The 20,434-nt window shown below is 39.2% G+C and overlaps 1 protein-coding gene across 1 annotated transcript in view; it reads left to right on the top strand.

Annotated features, from left to right (window-relative positions):
- The first annotated feature begins 3,867 nt into the window (after positions 1-3,867).
- The window catches only part of CATSPER3 (cation channel sperm associated 3), a 33,569-nt gene continuing 17,002 nt past the window's right edge, over positions 3,868-20,434 (top strand). Inside the window, exons 1-2 of the mRNA XM_027546464.1 lie at positions 3,868-4,298; positions 6,253-6,406. Coding sequence (XP_027402265.1) covers positions 4,198-4,298; positions 6,253-6,406 — 255 coding nt within the window. The 5' untranslated portion in view covers positions 3,868-4,197. The remainder of the gene's footprint in view (positions 4,299-6,252; positions 6,407-20,434) is intronic.

The following is a 20,434-nucleotide window of genomic DNA, read 5'->3' as shown; positions in this document are numbered from 1 at the left end:
TTTGCTTAAGTATTTAAAAGCAAATCCCAGATAGCATGTCATTTTATCCCTACATCCTCTAGTAAACAACCCTAGAAAATATGGTCATTTTCTTATAAAAACCAAAATGTACTTATCACACCTAAAAAAATAAACCATAATTTCTTGGTATCAACCTAATACCTGGGCAAAATAAAGTTGTCTTGAAGGTCAAGAATGTCTTTGGACAGTAATTTTGTCCTAATCAAGATCTGCATGACATCTACCCATCACATCTGGTTGTTGTGTCTCTTTAAGCTTTCAGACTTAGAACTAGGAAGCCCCCTGCCCTCAGTTCCCTCTTTCTATGTCATTGACCTACTGTAAAACCTGGGTCCTGTAGAATATTCAACCTTCTGGATTTGTTTATTTGTTCCCTTGTGGTGTCATTTAACTTGTTTCACTGTTCCTTGAATGGATACCTTTCACCATATTTTGAATGTAAGTCTGAGAGGCTAAACTATTAACCTATGTAGTGCATATGGCACAGTGGAGAGAGCTGTTGCTAAGTCACTGCAGTCGTGTCCGACTCTGTGCTACCCCATAGATGGCAGCCCACCAGGCTCCCCCGCCCCTGGGATTCTCCAGGCAAGAACACTGGAGTGGGTTGCCATTTCCTTCAATGCATGAAAGTGAAAAGTGAAAGTGAAGTCGCTTAGTCGTGTCCGACTCTTAGCGACCCCATGGACCACAGCCTACCAGGCTCCTCCATCCATGGGATTTTCTCTGGAGTGGGGTGCCATTGCCTTCTCCAGTGGAGAGAGCAAGTATAGCTAATAACTGCTATGTCAGGACCTGAGAATGTAGCTAGTAATTCGCGTCTACATGAGGGTTTCGAATAGGGTCCATGTTAAGGGATGTCACATCTGCTGGAACTCATGAAACTTTAGAGAATCAAAGATCTCATATCACAAGTCTATGAAAATACTCCCTGGGGTAAATTCCAATAGAACAAATCCCCAGATTTGCTCAAAGTAACTGACATTTCAACTTAAAGGAGGCATTGTCAAAGTTTGAGGCCCCCAAGTTTTCTTCTATTCCAAATCTTTGTGATAACAGTGGTTTTTCTACATCAAGCTTTGGTTTCCCTTGTTTTTGTTTTTGTTTTTTTTTAATGATCACTGGAGTAAAGGGGGAGTTAAATAGACCTGACCTATGACTGTTTGCGTGACTTCCATAGATAATAAATCAGGACTAGGATGTTTGACACCCCACTCCAGTACTCTTGCCTGGAAAATCCCATGGATGGAGGAGCCTGGTGGGCTGCAATCCGTGGGGTCGCTGAGAGTCAGACATGACTGAGCGACTTCATTTTCACTTTGCACTTTCATGCATTGGAGAAGGAAATGGCAACCCACTCCAGTATTCTTGCCTGGAGAATCCCAAGGACGGTGGAGCCTGGTGGGCTGCAGTCTATGGGGTCGCACAGAGTCGGACACGACTAAAGCGACTTAGCAGCAGCAGCAGCAGGATGTTTGACAGTGTTCTTTTCTAAAATGAAGTTAGTGAAAGTTTTGAAAATTGTGATTACTGACATTGATAGGATTTAGGAAGTCTTTAGATAAATAGGGTAAGCAAGACTCTTTATGTTTTTGCTTGAGCCAAAAAAGCAGTAGCATGTATGTTGTATATGGACACATTCCTAACTTCCATCAGTGTACTGAAGTATTGGACTACTAATGTGGAGCAGTCTGTATAATTTCTTTTTTATTTTTTTGCTTGTAGACTTTATTTATTTTAATTAGAGTCTAATTACTTTACAATATTGTATTGGTTTTGCCATACATCAACATGAATCCGCCATGGGTGTACATGTGTTCCCAATCCTGAACCCCCCTCCCACCTCCCTCCCCTCTAATCCATTGTTCAAAAATATACTAGTTGAACTCAATAACTTCAGTTTTGTAAAGTTTCCTGCAAAACAGCAGGAACTATAATAGGGTTTGGATATAATATGTGAGCTTTGTGCTTCAATTCCAGTTACTTGGAATTAGGAATGACTTGGCTAGAAGACTTTGAGTCAACAAGCTGCTGTGCCTTCTGACCGTCCCTGGCTGTGTGCAGCTGAGGTGGTGCTGCGCAAGTCAGGCAGAGGGTGAGTTGCTGCTAACAGGGCATAACAGGTGGCCCTTTAGCTTCCCATCCCAAGATATTTATCCTGCCCACCTATCCATGAAGGTGATTTCAGTAGGCCTAGAGAAGCTGGTCACCTTTGGTTCCACAGACCAGACTTCTTCATCAGTGACTCTAGAAACCACATTCAGCTTTGGTTGGCTGTGCTTATGTCATATACCAAGATCAATTGGTCTCTTCTTGAATACTTCCAGCCTGCCATCTTTCCTTACCCCTCCAAGCATCATGGAAGAATTTTTATATTCTTTTTTAAAAAATATTTATTTGGGGGGCAGTGTCATGTTGTTGGGTCACACAGGCTCTTTCGTTGTGACACATGGAATCTCTAGTGGTATCCACTCAGTAGCTGCAGCCAGCAGGCCTAACTCCCCCATGACATGTGGGATCTTAGTTCCCCGACCAAGGATCAAACTCACATTTCCTGTATTGCAAGGTGGATTCTTAACCACTGGACCACCAGGGAAGTCCCCCAAATTTTTTACGTTCTTAGTCTCTTCTTCGTTTCTCCCTAAAGAGTGCTTTGGTGCTTAAAGACGGGAGGTATAGGAGTATATTCTTGGGGTTCCTGGAAATAAAATTCCTCTCTGCTCAGCTACTTGAGTGAGCATAAGAATCCCTGAGGACATTCATGTATTCACATAGCATACGTTACCGAGGGCCTCCTGTATGCCTAGACAGAATTAGACACACTGATGTATTGAGGCACATGGAAACAGAGATGGAGAACTGATTGAGCAGCTCTTCCAGGAGACCACTATGGGTGTAGGCAGAAGCCCGGAAGGTCTTGGGGGCATATGATCAAAGGAGGCGGTAGGAGGCATCAGAGAAACTTGACTCCTGAGGAAGAGAATGTAGAATAAAAAGGTGAGGCCAAAGTGTGAATCCTGAGAACATAAATCAATGTTGCTTAAAGCTTTGCTGTTGATGATTTTAAGTGGAGAGACTGAGTAGATAAGATATTATTTCCCAGTTCAGTATTCTGCTTGCCTGCAAGAGTATTTTTCTACGAGAACTAGTTGAAAACACTTGTTCCAGAATACTTAGGATGTTGGAGGTGATGAGGTGTTTACCTCCTATTACAGTCCAAGAAATAAAGTTTCCAGGAATTTGACCAATTTGGCTAACTAACCATTTAATGCAATACAGGACTACCCAGAAGCCTATATATTGATTTGCCTTGGAAATCAAAGGAGCTAGGAGTAGGAGAATGAGAAGAATATATTCATCCCAAGAATTGAACAGAGGAATAGTGCCTGTTGCTCTTGAACCTAAAACATTTCTACCCCAAGACTCGTCCCTTACACTCTTTAGGTGGTTCATATGTGTATATTCTGTGTCCCCAGTTAGCCAGTGTTGGGCATGGATAACCTCTGCACTTCCTGTTTCTGGTGTTCTAGCCCCAAACCCATCAGAATCTTTCCTTGTCCTTCCAGGTATCTCCAACTGCTGTGCCCTGGCTGTTCACTCTTGCTCTTAGAAGCCCAGAGAGTTTTGCTTTCCCCTCTTCCATGACCCTTGACCTATTCTAACACATTATTAAGGGCAGATGAGGGTACTTCCTGAAGAAGGAAGGCTCTTGTCTGGCCTGTTTCTGCTGTCTTCTAGTTTTATCCCAGAGCTGCACAATTGCAGGGTGCTCTTGACTCTACTCCCTGGAGAAGGGAACGGCAATCTGCTCCAGTATTCTTGCCTGGAGAATCCCATGGACAGAGGAGAGTCTGGTGGGCTGCAGTCCATGAGGTTACAAAGAATTAGACACGACTGAGCGAGTTTCACTCACTCACTCACTCATGACTCTTCTGCTGAACAGAGGTGCTTGGTCTCCTTGGGAAGAGAAGATCTGTGGGTAAAACAGTGGGGAGTTCTCCCCTACAGGGGCCTGCTGGCTAGTAACATACTGGGCTGTGAAGAGTGACCTCATAAAGCAAGGATTCCCTCTGTGGACCCTTCTCCGTGGCCTTGTGGAATCTAGATGCAAGGAGATTCCTAAGCAGAGATTTTCTGTTGGATGGTTAAAGCAAGGAATAAAAATTGAAAATTTGGAAAATGTCTCAGCACTTTTATCACCAGGACCATGCAAGAATCCTTTCTAACTCACTGTTGGAGAATGCGTCACATATGTTCTATGAGAAGTTATGGAAATTTCAGTAAATATTCTTTATTTCTCTTGATTAACAAGTATGCAGATGGCAGTGTTGGGGGCTCTTAGCGGCTTCTCATAGGCACTCTTATACTTCCCAAACTGAGGGATTCATCCTGGATAATCTGATTTCTCTGACTGGTGAGGTTGTTGAAGTCTCAGCCAATCAATTTTCTTAGCTTTACTGTCACAGATAGCTGGTTAATCAGATATTCAGTCACACTCTTATTTGACCTGTAGACCAAATGACTAGTTTGTTCCATCTTTTCCCTTTTTGTTCAATACTGTGTTAGATAATTTGAAGGCTTTTTTTTTTTTGGTAATAGACATGATCTCAAATCAGATAATGGAAATTATATATTTTATTTTTATAGGTTATAGAAGTATATACATTCTATATATTTTTTACTGTGTGAGACTGTTCATTTCTTACATGAGAAAAACTGAACAACACAGATAAATATAAACAGGAAAAGGAATTACCTATAACTTTACCATCAGTAGGCAGACACTGGCAACATTTTGGCATATTTCCTGTTGAATTTTTTTCTACCTGCTTTGCAGAGTTGAGATAATTTTAAATAGAGAATTTTTATTTTGCGTTGTTTCTATGTTTTGCTATCCAGTGGATCATACGCATTTTTCTCAAATCATGAAAAATACGTAGACATGTTGTGATATCTGTGCAATATTCCACTAGCTGGATGTGCCATAGTTTACTCAGCCTGTCTTCTTTTGGTTAAACTTTTAAATTGTATCCAAGTTCTTATTACAGCAAATAATGGTGAGATAATCACATTAGGCTAAAGTCACTGTTTGCATTTCCAGTTGTATTCTCTTGGGGTAGATTCCTTGGATCTGAGGATATGAATACAACTAATGTTTTTCAGAAAAATTGGTCAGTTTACATTCCCCTGGAAGTTTATGAGAATGCTCCATCATGTTGTGCTCTTGCCAGCATTAAATATTATCAAGTTTAAGTCTTCTCTAATTTCATAAGCAAAGTTAATGGTTTTACTTAATTTGCACCTCCTCGATTAGTAGTGCCACTGAACATTCTAGGGAGGGGGACTTTATTACCATTGTTTTTCTTTCATGAATTGATTATGTGTTTGCCCCTTTTTTCTTAGAGTGGTCAGTTTTTAAAATCATTGATTTGTAAGTGCTTGTATGGTTGATTATTTGATAAGCAGTTTTCCCTACTAGACTGACTGTATATAGTTTTACGTCACCTTATTTCAAGGGCCTACTGTACTGCCTGGCATATAGTAATCATTCAATAAAAACTTGTTGAGTGAATAAATGAGTGAGTTGAATAGTAGTTACTTACGGAAAATTTTGAGCCACCATAGCTCAGTTGGTAAAGAATCCGCCTGCAATGCAGAGACCCCAGTTCGATTCCTGGATCAGGAAGATCCCCTGGAGAAGGGATAGGCTATCAACTCCAGTATTCTTGGGCTTACCTTGTGGCTCAGCTGGTAAAGAATCCACCTGCAACGCGGGAGACCTGGGTGCGATCCCTGGTTGGGAAGATCCCCTGGAGAAGGGAAAGGCTACCCACTCCAGTATTCTGGCCTGGAGAATTCCATGGACTGTATAGTCCATGGGGTTGCAAAGAGTCGGACACGACTGAGCAACTTTCGCTTTCACTGAAAATTTGTTGAATGAGTAAAGGAAGATGATGCTTTGTTTGAGAAGAAGTGGTAATCATTTTTTCCCCCATAAGTCTAGAGAGAATGAACTGAGTTAACTGAGTGGGGACAGCCCGAACCCATTGATTGTCATACATATTTCAGTGGTCATCTAGTCAGCATTTCATTGCGAATCTAAAGTATATATATAGTTTAGATTTATAGTCACAGAAGGGGGAAAGCAGACCCTAGTTCCTAAAAAAGTGTGCATCATTTGGGGATCTAACTCTGTTGCAAGATAATCACACCTCTTATTCAACTTTTTGACAGGAGGAAAGATACTCAGTTTCAGGCATTTGTGAAGAAAGTCATAATGAGTCATCTCTTTAAGATAATTATGATTAGCACCATTTCAATGAATGCCTTTTTTATGGTCTTGTGGACTGATTATAAAACAAGATACAACTTGTTCAGACTTTTTGAGGTAAGCAAACAAAATGGGTCCATTTCCTTCTGTTTTATTTCTGAAACTGTTCTAAGATTCTTAAGGCATTTTGTTCAAAAAGTTTTCTATAGAAAAATTCTAAGGACTATTAAAATATACCTTAAAATCTAAGAAGATGGTGGCAGCAGTAGTAGCGGCATTTACATCAAATCTAGTTAACAAGAGGGACTTCCCTCACTGTCCAGTGTTTAAGACTGCACACTTCCTGTGCAAGGAATGTGGATTTGATCCCTGGTCAAGGAACTGAGATCCCACATGGTACGCAATGTGACCAAAAAACCAAAACTAAAACAACAGCAACAACAAAAACTAGTTATAAGAGATCCTTACAAGAACCACACTGCATAGTATTAGCATCTGTAGCAGAGGAAGCAGAGGGACACCAATAAGTGTTGAATAGCAGTTGATACCAAAGAGTGTGTTGCCTGATCTGTTACTTGTGGGGTAACACAAGAGGTTCCTGCAGTTTATGAAGGGGCTAGAATGGTTCAGACCCCGTAACTTTTAAAACTGACTGTCCAAGGCTACTTTCAAGTATAGAGTTCCATACTTATGGGAAATATTGGAAGTAGAATGAAAATTGAGCAGGTAAAAGACCCAGAGAAAGGAAGAGAGGTTCAGATAAAATTGGAAAAGGGAAACAGAACCAGGAAACCTCAAGAATCAAGCTGCTGCTGCTGCTGCTAAGTCACTTCAGTCATGTCTGACTCTGTGCAACCCCATAGACGGCAGCCCACCAGGCTCCCCCGTCCCTGGGATTCTCCAGGCAAGAACACTGGAGTGGATTGCCATGTCCTTCTCCAGTGCATGAAAGTGAAGAATGAAAGTGAAGTCGCTCCAGTCGTGCCTGACTCTTAGCTACCCCATGGACTACAGCCCACCAGGCTCCTCCGTCCATGGGATTTTCCAGGCAAGAGTACTGGAGTGGGTCGCCATTGCCTTCTCTGAAGAATCAAGCTACCACATGTTAAATCAAGAATAGATATTTAAAGTTAGAATCACACTTTCTCCTAAAAGTTCAGGAAAATTAATTTCATACAAAAAAGTATAATAGAAAAAGATTGTGGTAAAGTCCCATATAAAATTATAAGAACAAAAGAACAAAGTGGAGAATAGTATCACTACAGATAATGAAAGCCCACAACAAAGACATGTTCACAAAGCAGATAAAACCTGTACTATTTCAGAACAAGGTATATTTTTACAAAAGTGATATTAGGAAAGAAAAGAATGAAGTGATAGAACTCAGAGAAGAATTAGAAATAAAATCATTTAAAAAATAAAGACCAAATTAGACTAAGAGCAATTAAATACAGCAGATAAGGACTTAGAAATACAGGATTAAATGGGAGAAATAAAAATTTTATTTTATTTTTTAAATAAAAAATAAAATCAGTAACTTTAAATTAAAAATCAGTAATAAATGAAGAGATTAAAAAGAATTCAAGAGAAAATGATGAACATTGAAGATTGGAGAAAAATGATCCCACTTAAGGATAATAGGAATCTCTAAATGTGAAACAGAAGCAAAGTAATAAAACGGAATAAACACTCAAATGTAAAATCTAAGATAAGTTACCTGAAATAAAAGAATTGAAACTATATATTGAAAGAGCACTCGTTGTATATTGAGAATATGGACTTAACAAACACCAGAACATATTCTAGTAAAAGAATATGAAGGAATCTCTTTGGCTTCCCTGGTAGCTCAGCTAGTAAAGAATCTGCCTGCAAATGCTGGAAACTCCAGTTCGATTCCTGGGTTGGGAAGATCCCCTGGAGAAGGGATAGGCTATCCACTCCAGTATTCTTGGGCTTCCCTGGTGGCTTAGCTGGTGAAGAATCTGCCTGCAATGCAAGAGATCTGGGTTGGATCCCTGGGTTGGGAAGATCCCCTGGAGAAAGGAACAGCTACCCACTCCAGTATTCTGGCCTGGAGAATTCCGTGAACCGTATAGTCCATGGGGTCACAAAGAGTTGGACACGAATGAGCAGCTTTCACTTTCACTTTGAAGGAAAGAGGTGTGGAGGAAATTGTTAGCATGTAAGTTAAGAGGCTTATAAAGAAAAGAAAATTATTAAACTCTGCTATGGTAGCAGAGACACTACTTTGCCAACAAAGGTCCGTCTAGTCAAGGCTATGGTTTTTACAGTGGTCATGTATGGATGTGAGAGTTGGACTGTGAAGAAGGCTTAGTGCCGAAGAATTGATGCTTTTGAACTGTGGTGTTGGAGAAGACTCTTGAGAGTCCCTTGGACTGCAAGGAGATCCAACCAGTCCATTCTGAAGGAGATCAGCCCTGGGATTTCTTTGGAAGGAATGATGCTAAAGCTGAAACTCCAGTACTTTGGCCACCTCATGTGAAGAGTTGACTCATTGGAAAAGACTCTGATGCTGGGAGGGATTGGGGGCAGGAGGAGAAGGGGACGACAGAGGATGAGATGGCTGGATGGCATCACTGACTCGATGGATGTGAGTCTGAGTGAACTCCGGGAGTTGGTGATGGACAGGGAGGCCTGGTGTGCTGCGATTCATGGGGTCGCAAAGAGTCGGACATGACTGAGCGACTGAACTGAACTGAACTGATGGTAATGCTTTATGCTGAACGAAAATGGGGCTTCCCCAGTGGCTCAGTGGTAAAGAATCTGCCTGGCAATGCAGGAGACATGGATCCAATCCCTGGTCTGAGAAGATCCTGCATGCTGTGGGGTAACTAAGCCCGTGCACAACAGTTCTTGAGCCTGTGTTGTAGAGCCCAGGAATCACAGTTACTGAGCCCACGCTCCTCAACTACTGAAGCCCTCCTGCGACTCCACAACAAGAGAGGCCACTGCAATGAGAAAACTGTGCGCTGTCGTGAAGAGTAGTGCCTGCTCACCACTGCTAGAGAAAGGCCTGCACCGCAGTGAAGACCCAGCACAGCCAAAAATAAAGAAAAGAAAACGGAGCAAAACATTTAAGATACTTTAGGAAAGAAAATGTGAACCAAGATTTCTAGATCCGGCAGAACTGACTTTCAGGTTTAAAGGGCATAGACAAACTGTCATCAACATAAAAAAATCTTGACTAATACTGCTTCCATGAGCCCTTTCTTAGGACTCTGTTTAATAAGGAATAAGTTTCAGCCAACTAAAATTATTAAAGAAGTATCAACATTGGAAAGGCAATGAACAGTAAAATATGTTTTTATTTATAGAACTAATCATAATTATGGGTTAACAAGGAGAGAATATATTACAAATGAATATATACTCTGACAATGAAGATATAGTATTGATTAAAATGGGGAAGAATGGAGAGTCAATGCAAAATTTTAAACCATTTGTCAGAAATCAACTTTGTGGTGATGCTCTTAGTATTACTCTGAGACTGCTGTTTGTGTAATACAGGATAAAGCAGATGAGTAATGGGATAGTTTAATTCTGTTATCCTCAGTATTCTTGAGAACCAGGTTACTCATGGAAGAAAGGAAATATGAATATAACATAGACAATGTAAAACCCTGTAGTTTTGCATTTAAATTGGAAGTATCAATATAAATTCCTAAGATATTTTATCATTATCCATTGAAAAACCTAGAACACTGACCAACTTAACAATTATGCATCCTTAGTGCCCATAATGTGGTGTTGAAATACTGTTTATCACTAGAAGGAGCTAGGGATTCTTTGAGATGTGGTTGATTGCAGGTTTAGGCCTGAAACTATACCAAATGAACTCAGAATATCTTGTACACATAGCAACTGCTGCTAAGTCACTTCAGTCGTGTCCGAATCTGTGCGACCCCATAGACGTCAGTCCACCAGGCTCCCCCATCCCTGGGATTAGAACACTGGAGTGGGTTGCCATTTCCTTCTCCAATGCATGAAAGTGAAAAGTGAAAATGAAGTCGCTCAGTCATGTCCGACTCTTAGTGACCCCATGGACCACAGCCTACCAGACTCCGCCATCCATGGGATTTTCCAGGCAAGGAAGTTATCAAAGATTACTGTGAGTAAAAGTCACTCAGTTGTGTCTGACTCTGCAACCCCATGGACTGTACAGTTCATGGAATTCTCCGGGCCAGAATACTGGAGTGGGTAGCCTTTCCCTTCTCCAGGGAATCTTCCCAACCCAGGGATCGAACCCAGGTCTCCTGCATTGCAGGTGGATTCTTTACCAGCTGAGCCACAAGGTAAGCCCAAGAATGCTGGAGTGGATAGCCTATCCCTTCTCCAGGGGATCTTTCTGACCCAAGAATCAAACTGGGGTCTCCTGCATTGCAGGTGGATTCTTTACCAACTGAGCTATCAGGGAAGCCCAAAGATTACTGGGGTCGTGTCAAAAGGACTCAGGAGACAACTTGATGAGACTCCTGCTGGCTAAAGATGGGACTCTTTGAGCTTTAATAAGGATAATAATTATAGTGGATTTTTAAACTCACCAAATAATATGTAAGTTTGCTGCTGCTAAGTCGCTTCAGCTGTGTCTGACTCTGTGCGACCCCATAGACGGCAGCCTACCAGGCTCCTCCATCCATGGGATTTTCCAGGCAAGAGTACTGGAGTGGGGTGCTATTGCCTTCTCCCTGTAAGTTTATAATGATACAAAAAAAGCTGATGGGTCACTTTTGGAGGGTGATACCTGGTGGCTCAGCAGTAAAGGATTCGCCTGAAGTACAGGAGACATAGGAGATGCAGGTTCGATCCATGGGTCAGGAAGATCCCTGGGGGCATGGCAACCTACTCCAGTATTATTGCCTGGGAAATCCCATGGACAGAGGAGCCTTTCCATGGGGTCGCAAAGAGTTGGACATAACTGAAGTGACTGAGAACAGCAGCACAAGGAACTAATACTTTATCTCCAAAAAACTGTTAAATTAAGGGAAGGAATCAAGCTTTACTGACTTTCTTATATGAATTGTATTATTGTGTAACAACATAGTAGATAAGGGAAACATCTCTTTATAGAAATGTCCCAGTTAATAAATGATAGAATTAAAATACCAGTTTTTCAACCACTAGTGAATTACAGGATTTAGGCATTTTGAGCATTAGTGATTGCTTCCCTCATAAAAAGAGAGACAACCAGACATTTTTTTGCCTCCTATAAAAGAACAGAACCTATCATCTTACCAAAAAGATCAAACCTGGGACTTCTTTGGTGGTCCAGTGGCTAAGCCTCTGCACTCCCAGTGCAGGTGACACGGGTTTGATCCCTGGTCAGGGAACTAAATTCCACCTGCTGCAACTAAAGGTCCTGCATGCCACAATGAGGATCAAAGATCCCACAAGCTGCAACTAAGACCTGGCACAGCCAAATAAATCAATAATAAAATAAATATTAAAAGATCAGGTCTGAATCTGATCAAGTCTTTTCATCTAGCATCCTATTTCTAGGAAATAGAAGACAGAAGAATATAAGTGTGCAGTCAGCACAATTCCAGATGATGAAATTCTACAAGTCAAGTTGCCCGGTTTCTTCAACAAATAAACTTTAAGGAAAGGAAGAAAAAAATGAATAGGAGACTTAAAAGGCATATCAAATTTTGAAAAAGCTTTTAATAAAAAAAAGTATTCTAGGAATGCACACATGAGTTTCTATGGAGAAATGCAGGAAAGTGATCACTATAAATACAGGGACAATGGTTAATTTGGGGGAAGGGGAGGGAGTTGTGGTTGGGATGGAGCTTATGGAGAGGTTTCTGGGATAGTTGGCAAGGTTCTAACTCTCGACTTAGGTGGTAGTTACAGGGCTGTTAGCTTTGGAACAATCCATTAGGCTATGTATTTGTGTGGTTCTATATGTGTATTTTATTCTACAATAAAAAAACATTAAAGAGGCACTTTTATCTTCATTTACGGTAAATAGCAAATTGCTTCTTGGTGATGAAAAGGGTTAACATCAACATAATGTGATGTCAGAGGAGGTGGAGGTGATGGAATATCCTAATCAGTGTCTTAAATGTGCAGTGTCCACTTGGCACCACTTCTGTGAATGTGTTGGTATGGCAGTACATTCCACACCAACATCCCAGAGTTTGGTCACGGATTGTAGAGCATTATGTTAAGTATAGGGCTTGGGTAAAGATTGGGGAAGAGATGAGTTGAGGGATCTGAATCCCCTGATTGTTCTCCAGAAGCCATAATGATTATTAAACATGCTTCAATAGTGATCTTTGTTTGTAAGCCTAAGGGAATTCTGTGCTGTGGAAAGGATGCAGACTTACACAGATTTGGGTTCAAGCCCTAGCTTTACTACTGTCTCACTACATGTGAGAATTTGGGCAAGCTGGTTAACCTCTACGTGGTTCAGCTACATTTGTAAAATAGTATTAACACACACCTTCCAGGGTAGCTATTGAGATCACTGAAAATAATATGTATGAAAGTCCCTGGTTATCTATAAAACTGAGAAATTATTAACAGTCTTAGGGATCCCAGTGAAGATATGAGGAAAGCACACAGAAGGGCCTGATGTGTCACCTCGAACTAATCTTGAGATTCTGTGCGAGCACCAAATAAATGTTAAGGCAGGGTTGTAAACTTCTGAGGCATTAAATACATGCCCCAACATACAGAGCCCCTTGGCAAGGCTGGGAGACTTAGGGCTTTCAGGAATTTAAGGAATACTCTGTTCAGTTATTAGCAGACCATTAAGATAACTGAGCAGAGAATTTGGTGGCCACACATGACAAAGTCATGTAGAATTAGGTCAGGAAAGTCTCTTAAAAAAGAACAGCAGCAACAACAAAGCCCTAGGAAGTGGGGGAATACCTGATTTCCACAGTTTCCAATATTATGTGATTAAAAATGTTCAATTTCCAACCAAAAAAAAAAAAAAAGAAAGAAAAAAATTGTGATACATGCAGAGAACAAGAAAGAATGGCCTCTACACAAGAAAAAAAGTAAACAATAGAAACTCACCCCAAGGAAAGCCCATCTGTTGGACTTACTAGACAAAGATTTTAATTGGCTGCTATGTTCAAAGAGCTAGGAAAAACCCCCACATCTAAAGAACTAAATTAAAGTATGAGAGCAATGTCTCACCAAAAAGAGAATATGAGTAAAGAGAAATTATTAAAAAGAGCCAAATAGAAATCCTGTAGTTGAAAAGTACAGTAATTGAAATGAAAATTCACTGGAGGAATTCAAGAGCAAGTTTGAGGTAGTCAAAGAAAGAATTAACAGAAAAACAGGTCAATTGAGATTTCCAGTATGAGGAACAGAAAGCAAAATGAATGAATAAAAATGAGCAGAAACCCATGATACACCATCAGAGATACAAACATGCATGCAATTGGTGTCACAGAGAGGAGAAAAAGGATAGAATATGTGAAGACATAATGGCCAAAAACTACCCAAATTTCATGAAAAACAATCTGAACATCAAAGACAATCAACAAACTCCAATAGGATAAACTCAGAGATCCACCTAGACACATTGTAAACAAATTATTGAAAGACAAAGACAAAGGGAGAATTTGAGACCATCATGGAGGAGTGATTCATTGCATACAAAGTATCCTCAATAAAATGAGTAGTTGACTTTTCATCTAAAACTACAGTCACCAGAAGGCAAAGGATGTCATATTCAAAATGGTTAAAGAAAGACTATCAAACTAGAATTCAAAGTCTAGCAAAAACTGTTCTTCAAAAATGTAGAGGCGTGATGCCAGCGGAAAGGCAGAGTAGGTAGCTTCAAAAATCCATCTGTTCAGAGAAACAGTTAAAAAGGAGACAAAACTGTCAGAACTCTGCAAAATAGCCAGAGGTTTACAGAAACTGAGTGAACATTGAGTCAAGAAAGGGGAACTTTAAAAAGGTGGTAGGAAAGCTTTGCAGCATTTTTACTTGCTTTGGGCCCTATCCCTCTTCATCAAGGTGATGGTCCTGAAGATGGCAGCCGGTGTTCCCAGAGTGGGACCTTGGCCCCTGGGTCTAGAAACAACAGAGAAGATTTTTGTTCATAAAGAATTGTGTTTGTCTATTTTGGCCTATCAGAGGGCTGTCCCAAGGACTGGTCCTAAGCTATTTTCTTTGTTTTGCTTAACCTGGAATTTTTTTAGGGCAGAAAGTGGCTATGCATTGGGCATTTCTCAAAACCATTGAAAAGCAAGTGACTGATCCACTGCTCCCTGGAGCAAAAATACAGCGCTTGAAGCAAACAATAGGTATGTTGAAAGCCTGAGAGGAAAATCCAGGCAGAGAGATTCTTTGGAAAAATAGGACATTGTCTGCCATACATGTCCAGGGCAGGACACATGGTTAGGAAAAGACCTGAGAATATACCAAGCTTTCACTGTAACTGAGCTTCAGGCTCAGCACAAGCTCAAAATTAACACTCAGTTTCAGTTGTCAGTGGGCCGGCTCAACATGGAGGGAGTTCCTCCACAAAGAGGCCATTTGCAAAGACGAGGAGAGTTTTTCTTCTCCTTCTTTCTCTTACTCCTTTTCTCTTCCTTCTTTCATTCTTTCCTTTCTCTTTCTTTCCTTCTCTCTTTTTTTCTTCTTTCTCCTTCCCTTTTCCCCCTCTTTTTTGCCTGAGTCATTTAAGAAAACCTCCGTTTAAATACTAATTGACCAGAAACTAAAGAAAAAGAGACTTCAGAAGTCATGCATTACAAAGAATATGGTCTTTACAAAAGTTGTTTAGAAAAGTCACTAAACAAACAACTACTATCCGTGGAAAACAACAAACCCAACAATAAGGAGAGGAAAGAAATTGATTTCCAGAGTTACCACATTGTAAATTTTTAAACGTCCAGTTTTCAAAAAGATATTCTCTTACACAGGAGAAATAAACAGAAGCTGTCCCTGAGGACACACCGACAAAGATTTTAAGTCAACTTTGTAAAATATGCTCAGAGAGCTAAAGGAATTCACAGGCAAAAAGCTGAATGTAACTAGGAGAACAATGTTTCAGCAAATAGAATATGTCAATAAAGAGAAATTATAAAAAGGAATGAAACAAATTTTGGAACTGTAAAGTATAATAATTTAAAAATTCGTTAGAAAGATCAAGAGCAGATTTGAGCAGCCAAAAGAAATAATCAGTGAACTCGAAGTCAAATCAGTTGGACTTAGTCAGCCTAAGGAACAGAAAGAGAAAAGAATGATGAAAAATGAACAGAGTCTTAAGAGACCTGTGGGACCCCATAAAGCATATCAACATTCACACAGCAGGAGTTCCAGGAGAGGAGAGAAAGAGGAAGAAATGAAATAATGGCCCCAAAGTTTGCAAATTTGATAAAGAATATATCAAGAATCTTAGTGAACTCTGAGGAGAAACAAAGAGGGCCACACTGAGACACACTGTAATCAATTATCAGAAGTCAAAGACAAGGAGAATTCTGAAAGCAGCAAGACAGAAGCACCTTGTTGCATAGAAGGAGTTCTCAATAAGATTAGCAGCTGATTTCTCCTCAGAAGCTGTGAGGAGAGAAGGCAGTGAAATGACATGTTTAAAGTACTGAAAGAAGAATATTGTCAACCAATAATTCTATATCCAGCAAAAGTATCCTCCAAAAAAAAAAAAAAAATGAAGAAATTAAGATATTTCCAGGTAAACAAAACCTGAGAGAATTTGCTTCTGGTAGACCTGCTCTACAAGAATTGCTAAAGATAGTCCTTTAGGTGAAAATGAAATTAGACAGTAACTTAACACATTATTGACCAGGGGATTTTTGCAGAAACTAATGCCTACGATGTTAATATGTCTCTGGTCAATAATGTGTTAAGCCATATGATGAAATAAAGGACACTGATAAATGTAACTACATAGGCAAATATAAAAGCGAGTATTGTATTTTGGGTTTGAAAAAGAACTCCTCTCTTTTTCTATATGGTCCAAAATAATTATAGTTAACGGGCATGCGCTGTATATAGGTGTATTTTGTGACAACAGAAACATGAAGTGGGGGAGGGATGGAATTGTATAGGAACAAAATTGTTAATGTACTATTGAAGCTAAGGTTGTATTAATTAAAGATGGATTGTTGGGACTTCCCTGGTGGTCCAGTGGCTAAGACTCCACGCTCCCAATGCAGGGGACCTGGGTTCTATTCCTACTTAGAAAACTAGATCCTACATGCTGCAACTAAGAGTTGGCATGCCAAAACTAAAAGATTCTGCATGCTGCAGCAAAGATAGAAGATTAAGACCACCAAAAAACTAACTTTAAAAATACAGAGAAAGAAGTGAGAAAAGAACCAAAATCATACACTACAAAAAAATCAAACACCAAAGAGAGAAGTAGTGGAGGAATTGAAGAACAAAAAAGATGTGACATATGTAAAACAAATAGCAAAATGGAGAAATATTTTCTTTCTTATCAGTAATTACTTTAAATAAGTGAAGCTCTCCAATTAAGATAGAATTGATTCTTAAAAAAAAAAAAAACAAATATATGCTGTCACTTGAGATTCAAAGATACAAATAGATTGAAAATGAAAGAAGTTACTTCATGAAAATAGAAACCAAAGGAGAGTTAGGTTGGATATACTCATATCACACAAAAAAAGACATTAAAGAAAGCTGTTACAAGAGACAAAGGGGGATATTATATATTGACAATAGAGTCAGTTCATCAAGAAGATATAATAGTTTTCTCAAGTACATATGAAGCATTTACTAGGATAGACCACATATTAGGCAACAAAACAAGTCTCAATAAATTAAAAAATATTGAAATCATACACATTACCTTTCCTGACAGTTATGGAATGAAACTAAAAATCAACAAAAGCAGGAAAAACTGAAAATTTTCCAAATATATGAAAATTAAACCACAAACTATTAAATAATAGGTCAAAGAGGAAATTACAAAGGAGTTTAGAAAATACTTTAAGACAAATGAACATGAAAATACAGCATAATGAAACTTACAGGTTGCAACAGAAGCAGTACTCAGAGCAATATTTATACCTGTAAATGTCTGCATTATAACAAAAGAAAGATCTCAAATTAATAACCTAATTTTACACCTTATGGAACTGGAAAAAGAACAAACTAAACTCAAAGCTAGCTGAAGAATAGAAGTGAAAAAGATTAGAATGGACTTCCCTGGTGGCTCAGTGGTAAACAATTCACCTGCCCATGCAGGAGACATGGGTTTGATCCCTGATCTGGGAAGATCCCACATGCCACAGGGCAACTAAGCCCACTGAGCCTGTGCTTGGAAGCTCAGCTGCTGAGCCCACGCTCCGCAGCTTCTGAAGCCTGCATGCCCTAGAGCCTGTGCTTTGCAACAAGGGAAGCCAATGCAATGAGCAACCCACACAGTGCAACTAGAGAGTAGCCCCCACACCTGGAGAAAAGCCTGAACAGCAACAAAGACCCAGCATAGCCACACACACACAAAAGAAAAAATTGGCAAGACTCAAGTCCAGGGAGGCTGCATGAATTCTTTAATAATAATAAAAAAGATTAGAGTGTGAAACAAAATAGAGAATAGAGAGATAATAGAGAAAAGTCAATAAAATAAAAGATTAAAGTTCAGTTCTTTGAAGAGATCAGCAAAACTCATAAGCTTTTAGCTAGACTGACTAAAAATAAGAAGATTCAATAATGAGAGAAATGAAAAGCTGGGACATTACTACTGACCTTATAGAAATAAAAAGTTTTATATGAGAATACTGTGAACACTTTGTACACCAATGAATTAGATAATCTAGATGAAATGGACAAAGTCCTAGAAACATACCACCTACCAAACTGATTTAAGAAAAAATAGAAAACAGACATACTGAAACAGACCTATAAATAAAGAAGTTGAATCACTAATCAAAAGCCTCGCAACAAAGAAATGCCCAGAACTGGATGGCTTTGCTGGTTAATTTTACCCTGCATTTAAAAAACAATGAACACCAATCCTTCTCAGACTCTTGCAAAAGTAGGAGAAGAGGAAATATTTCTGAATTCATTCCATGAGGCCAACATTACCCTGAAACCAAAGCCAAAGACATCACAAGAAATAAAGAGACCAACATCCCTACAAATATAGATGCATTAATCCTCAAGATATATCTGAGCCCAGAAATGTACTTAAAAAGGTTATATACCATGACTAAGTGGAATTTATCCCAGGAATGCAAGGGTGGTTCAGCTTAGGAAAAGCAATGAATGTAATACATCAGTAGAATGAAGGAAATAAAATTACCTCAATAGATAACTGAAAAAGCATTTGACGAAACTCAACACCCTTTCATGGTTAAAAAACAAACAAACAAACTAGAAATGGAAAGGAAATTTCTTAATTTGATAATGGGTAATTATGAAGAAATCCCACAGCTAACATAATACTCAATGGTAAAAGACTGAAAATCTTTCCTTTGAGATTAAGAACAAGACAAATGCCTGCTTTCTCCATTATTCAACATTGTACTGAAAGTTCTAGCCAGAGCAATTAGGCAAGAAAAAGAACTGAAAGTTATCCAAATTGGAAAGGAAGAACCAAAAGTATCTAAATTTGACTTGATCTTATATATAAAAAATTCTAAAAAATACATCCATACACAAACTCAACTATTTGAGCTATTAAATGATCAAATAGTTGAGTTTGTGTATGGGTGTATTTTTTAGAATAAAATTGCAGTATACAATTAAAATTGTATACAAGTAAAATTGCAGGATACAAGATTAACAACCAAAATTTGTTGTATTTCTGTACACTGATAGGAACATTATGAAAAGGAAATTAAGAAAATTCCATTTACAATAGCATTCAAAATAGTAAAATACCTAGGAATAAATTTAGCCAAGGAGATGAGAGATGTATAAACTGAAAATTATAAAACATTGCTAAAAGAAATTAAAACCTAAATAAAAAATGTAACAGCATCCTATATTCATGGATTAAAAAACTTGTTAAGAGGACTATCCAAAGTGAACTACAAATTCAGTTCAATTCCTATCAAAATTTCAATGGCCTTTTAAAAAAAGAAATTGAAAACCAGATTCTTAAATCCATATGACTGTGAATAGCCAAGAAAACATTGAAAATGAAGAACAAAAGTTGGAGAACTTGCATTTTCTGACTTCAGAAACTTTCTGTGTTGGCTTATTCGCTAAGTTGTGTCTGATTCTTGCAATCCCATGGACTGTAGCATGCCACGCTTCTATATCCATGGGATTTTCCAAGCAGGAATACTGGAGTAGGTTGCCATGTCCCTCTCCAGGAGATCTTCTGGACCCAGTAATAGAACTGAGTCTCCTGCATTGCAGGAGGATTCTTTACTGAATGAGCTATGAGGGAAGCCCCCAAAACACTTTCTACAGAGATAAAATAATGAAAAGAGTGTGGTACTCACAGGACAGATACAGACCTATAGAGTAGAGTTGACATTCTAGAAATAAATCCAAATACCTATGGCCAATTGACTCTTGACAAGGGTGCCACAACCTTTCAGGGGGGAGAAAAATAATCTCTTCATCAAATGATGGAGGGACAGCTTATTATCTACATGCAAAAGCTGTGAGCTGTCATTCACGGTGCTGGTTGTCGGGTTGGGAAGAAGCATCACAATGATGTAGGTTATGTAACTGTCCCCGGACTGCTCTGGGTGTCATTTACCAGATGAAGAATCCTTCTGAATACATTTTCTGGAAAGATAAGCTGCTGGTTCTATTGCTGAAACAGAAATGCCATTCCCATATTTTCTGTCATGTTGAAAGCAATGAAACATTTTTATCACAATTAGCATCAAATTTATGAAATAAAATGATATGGAAATAGAAAGTATCTATTTAAGAAGAAGCTATGAGCCATGCAGTGTAGGGCCACCCAAGACGGATAGGTCATGGTAGACAGTTTTGACAAGGTCCACTGGAGAAGGGAATGGCAAACTACTTCAGTATTCTTGCCTTGAGAACCTCAAACAGTATGGAAAGGCAAAAACATAGGACACTGCAAGATGAACTCCCCAGGTCGGTAGGTGCCCAATATGCTACTGGAGAAGAGTGGAGAAATAACACCAGAAAGAATGAAGAGACGGAGCCAAAGTGAAAACAACGCCCAGTTATGGATGT

This window comes from Bos indicus x Bos taurus, chromosome 7 (genome assembly GCF_003369695.1).
Source record: "Bos indicus x Bos taurus breed Angus x Brahman F1 hybrid chromosome 7, Bos_hybrid_MaternalHap_v2.0, whole genome shotgun sequence".
NCBI classification, from domain to species: Eukaryota; Metazoa; Chordata; class Mammalia; order Artiodactyla; family Bovidae; genus Bos; species Bos indicus x Bos taurus.
This window is presented reverse-complemented; position numbering and strand designations above follow the sequence as displayed.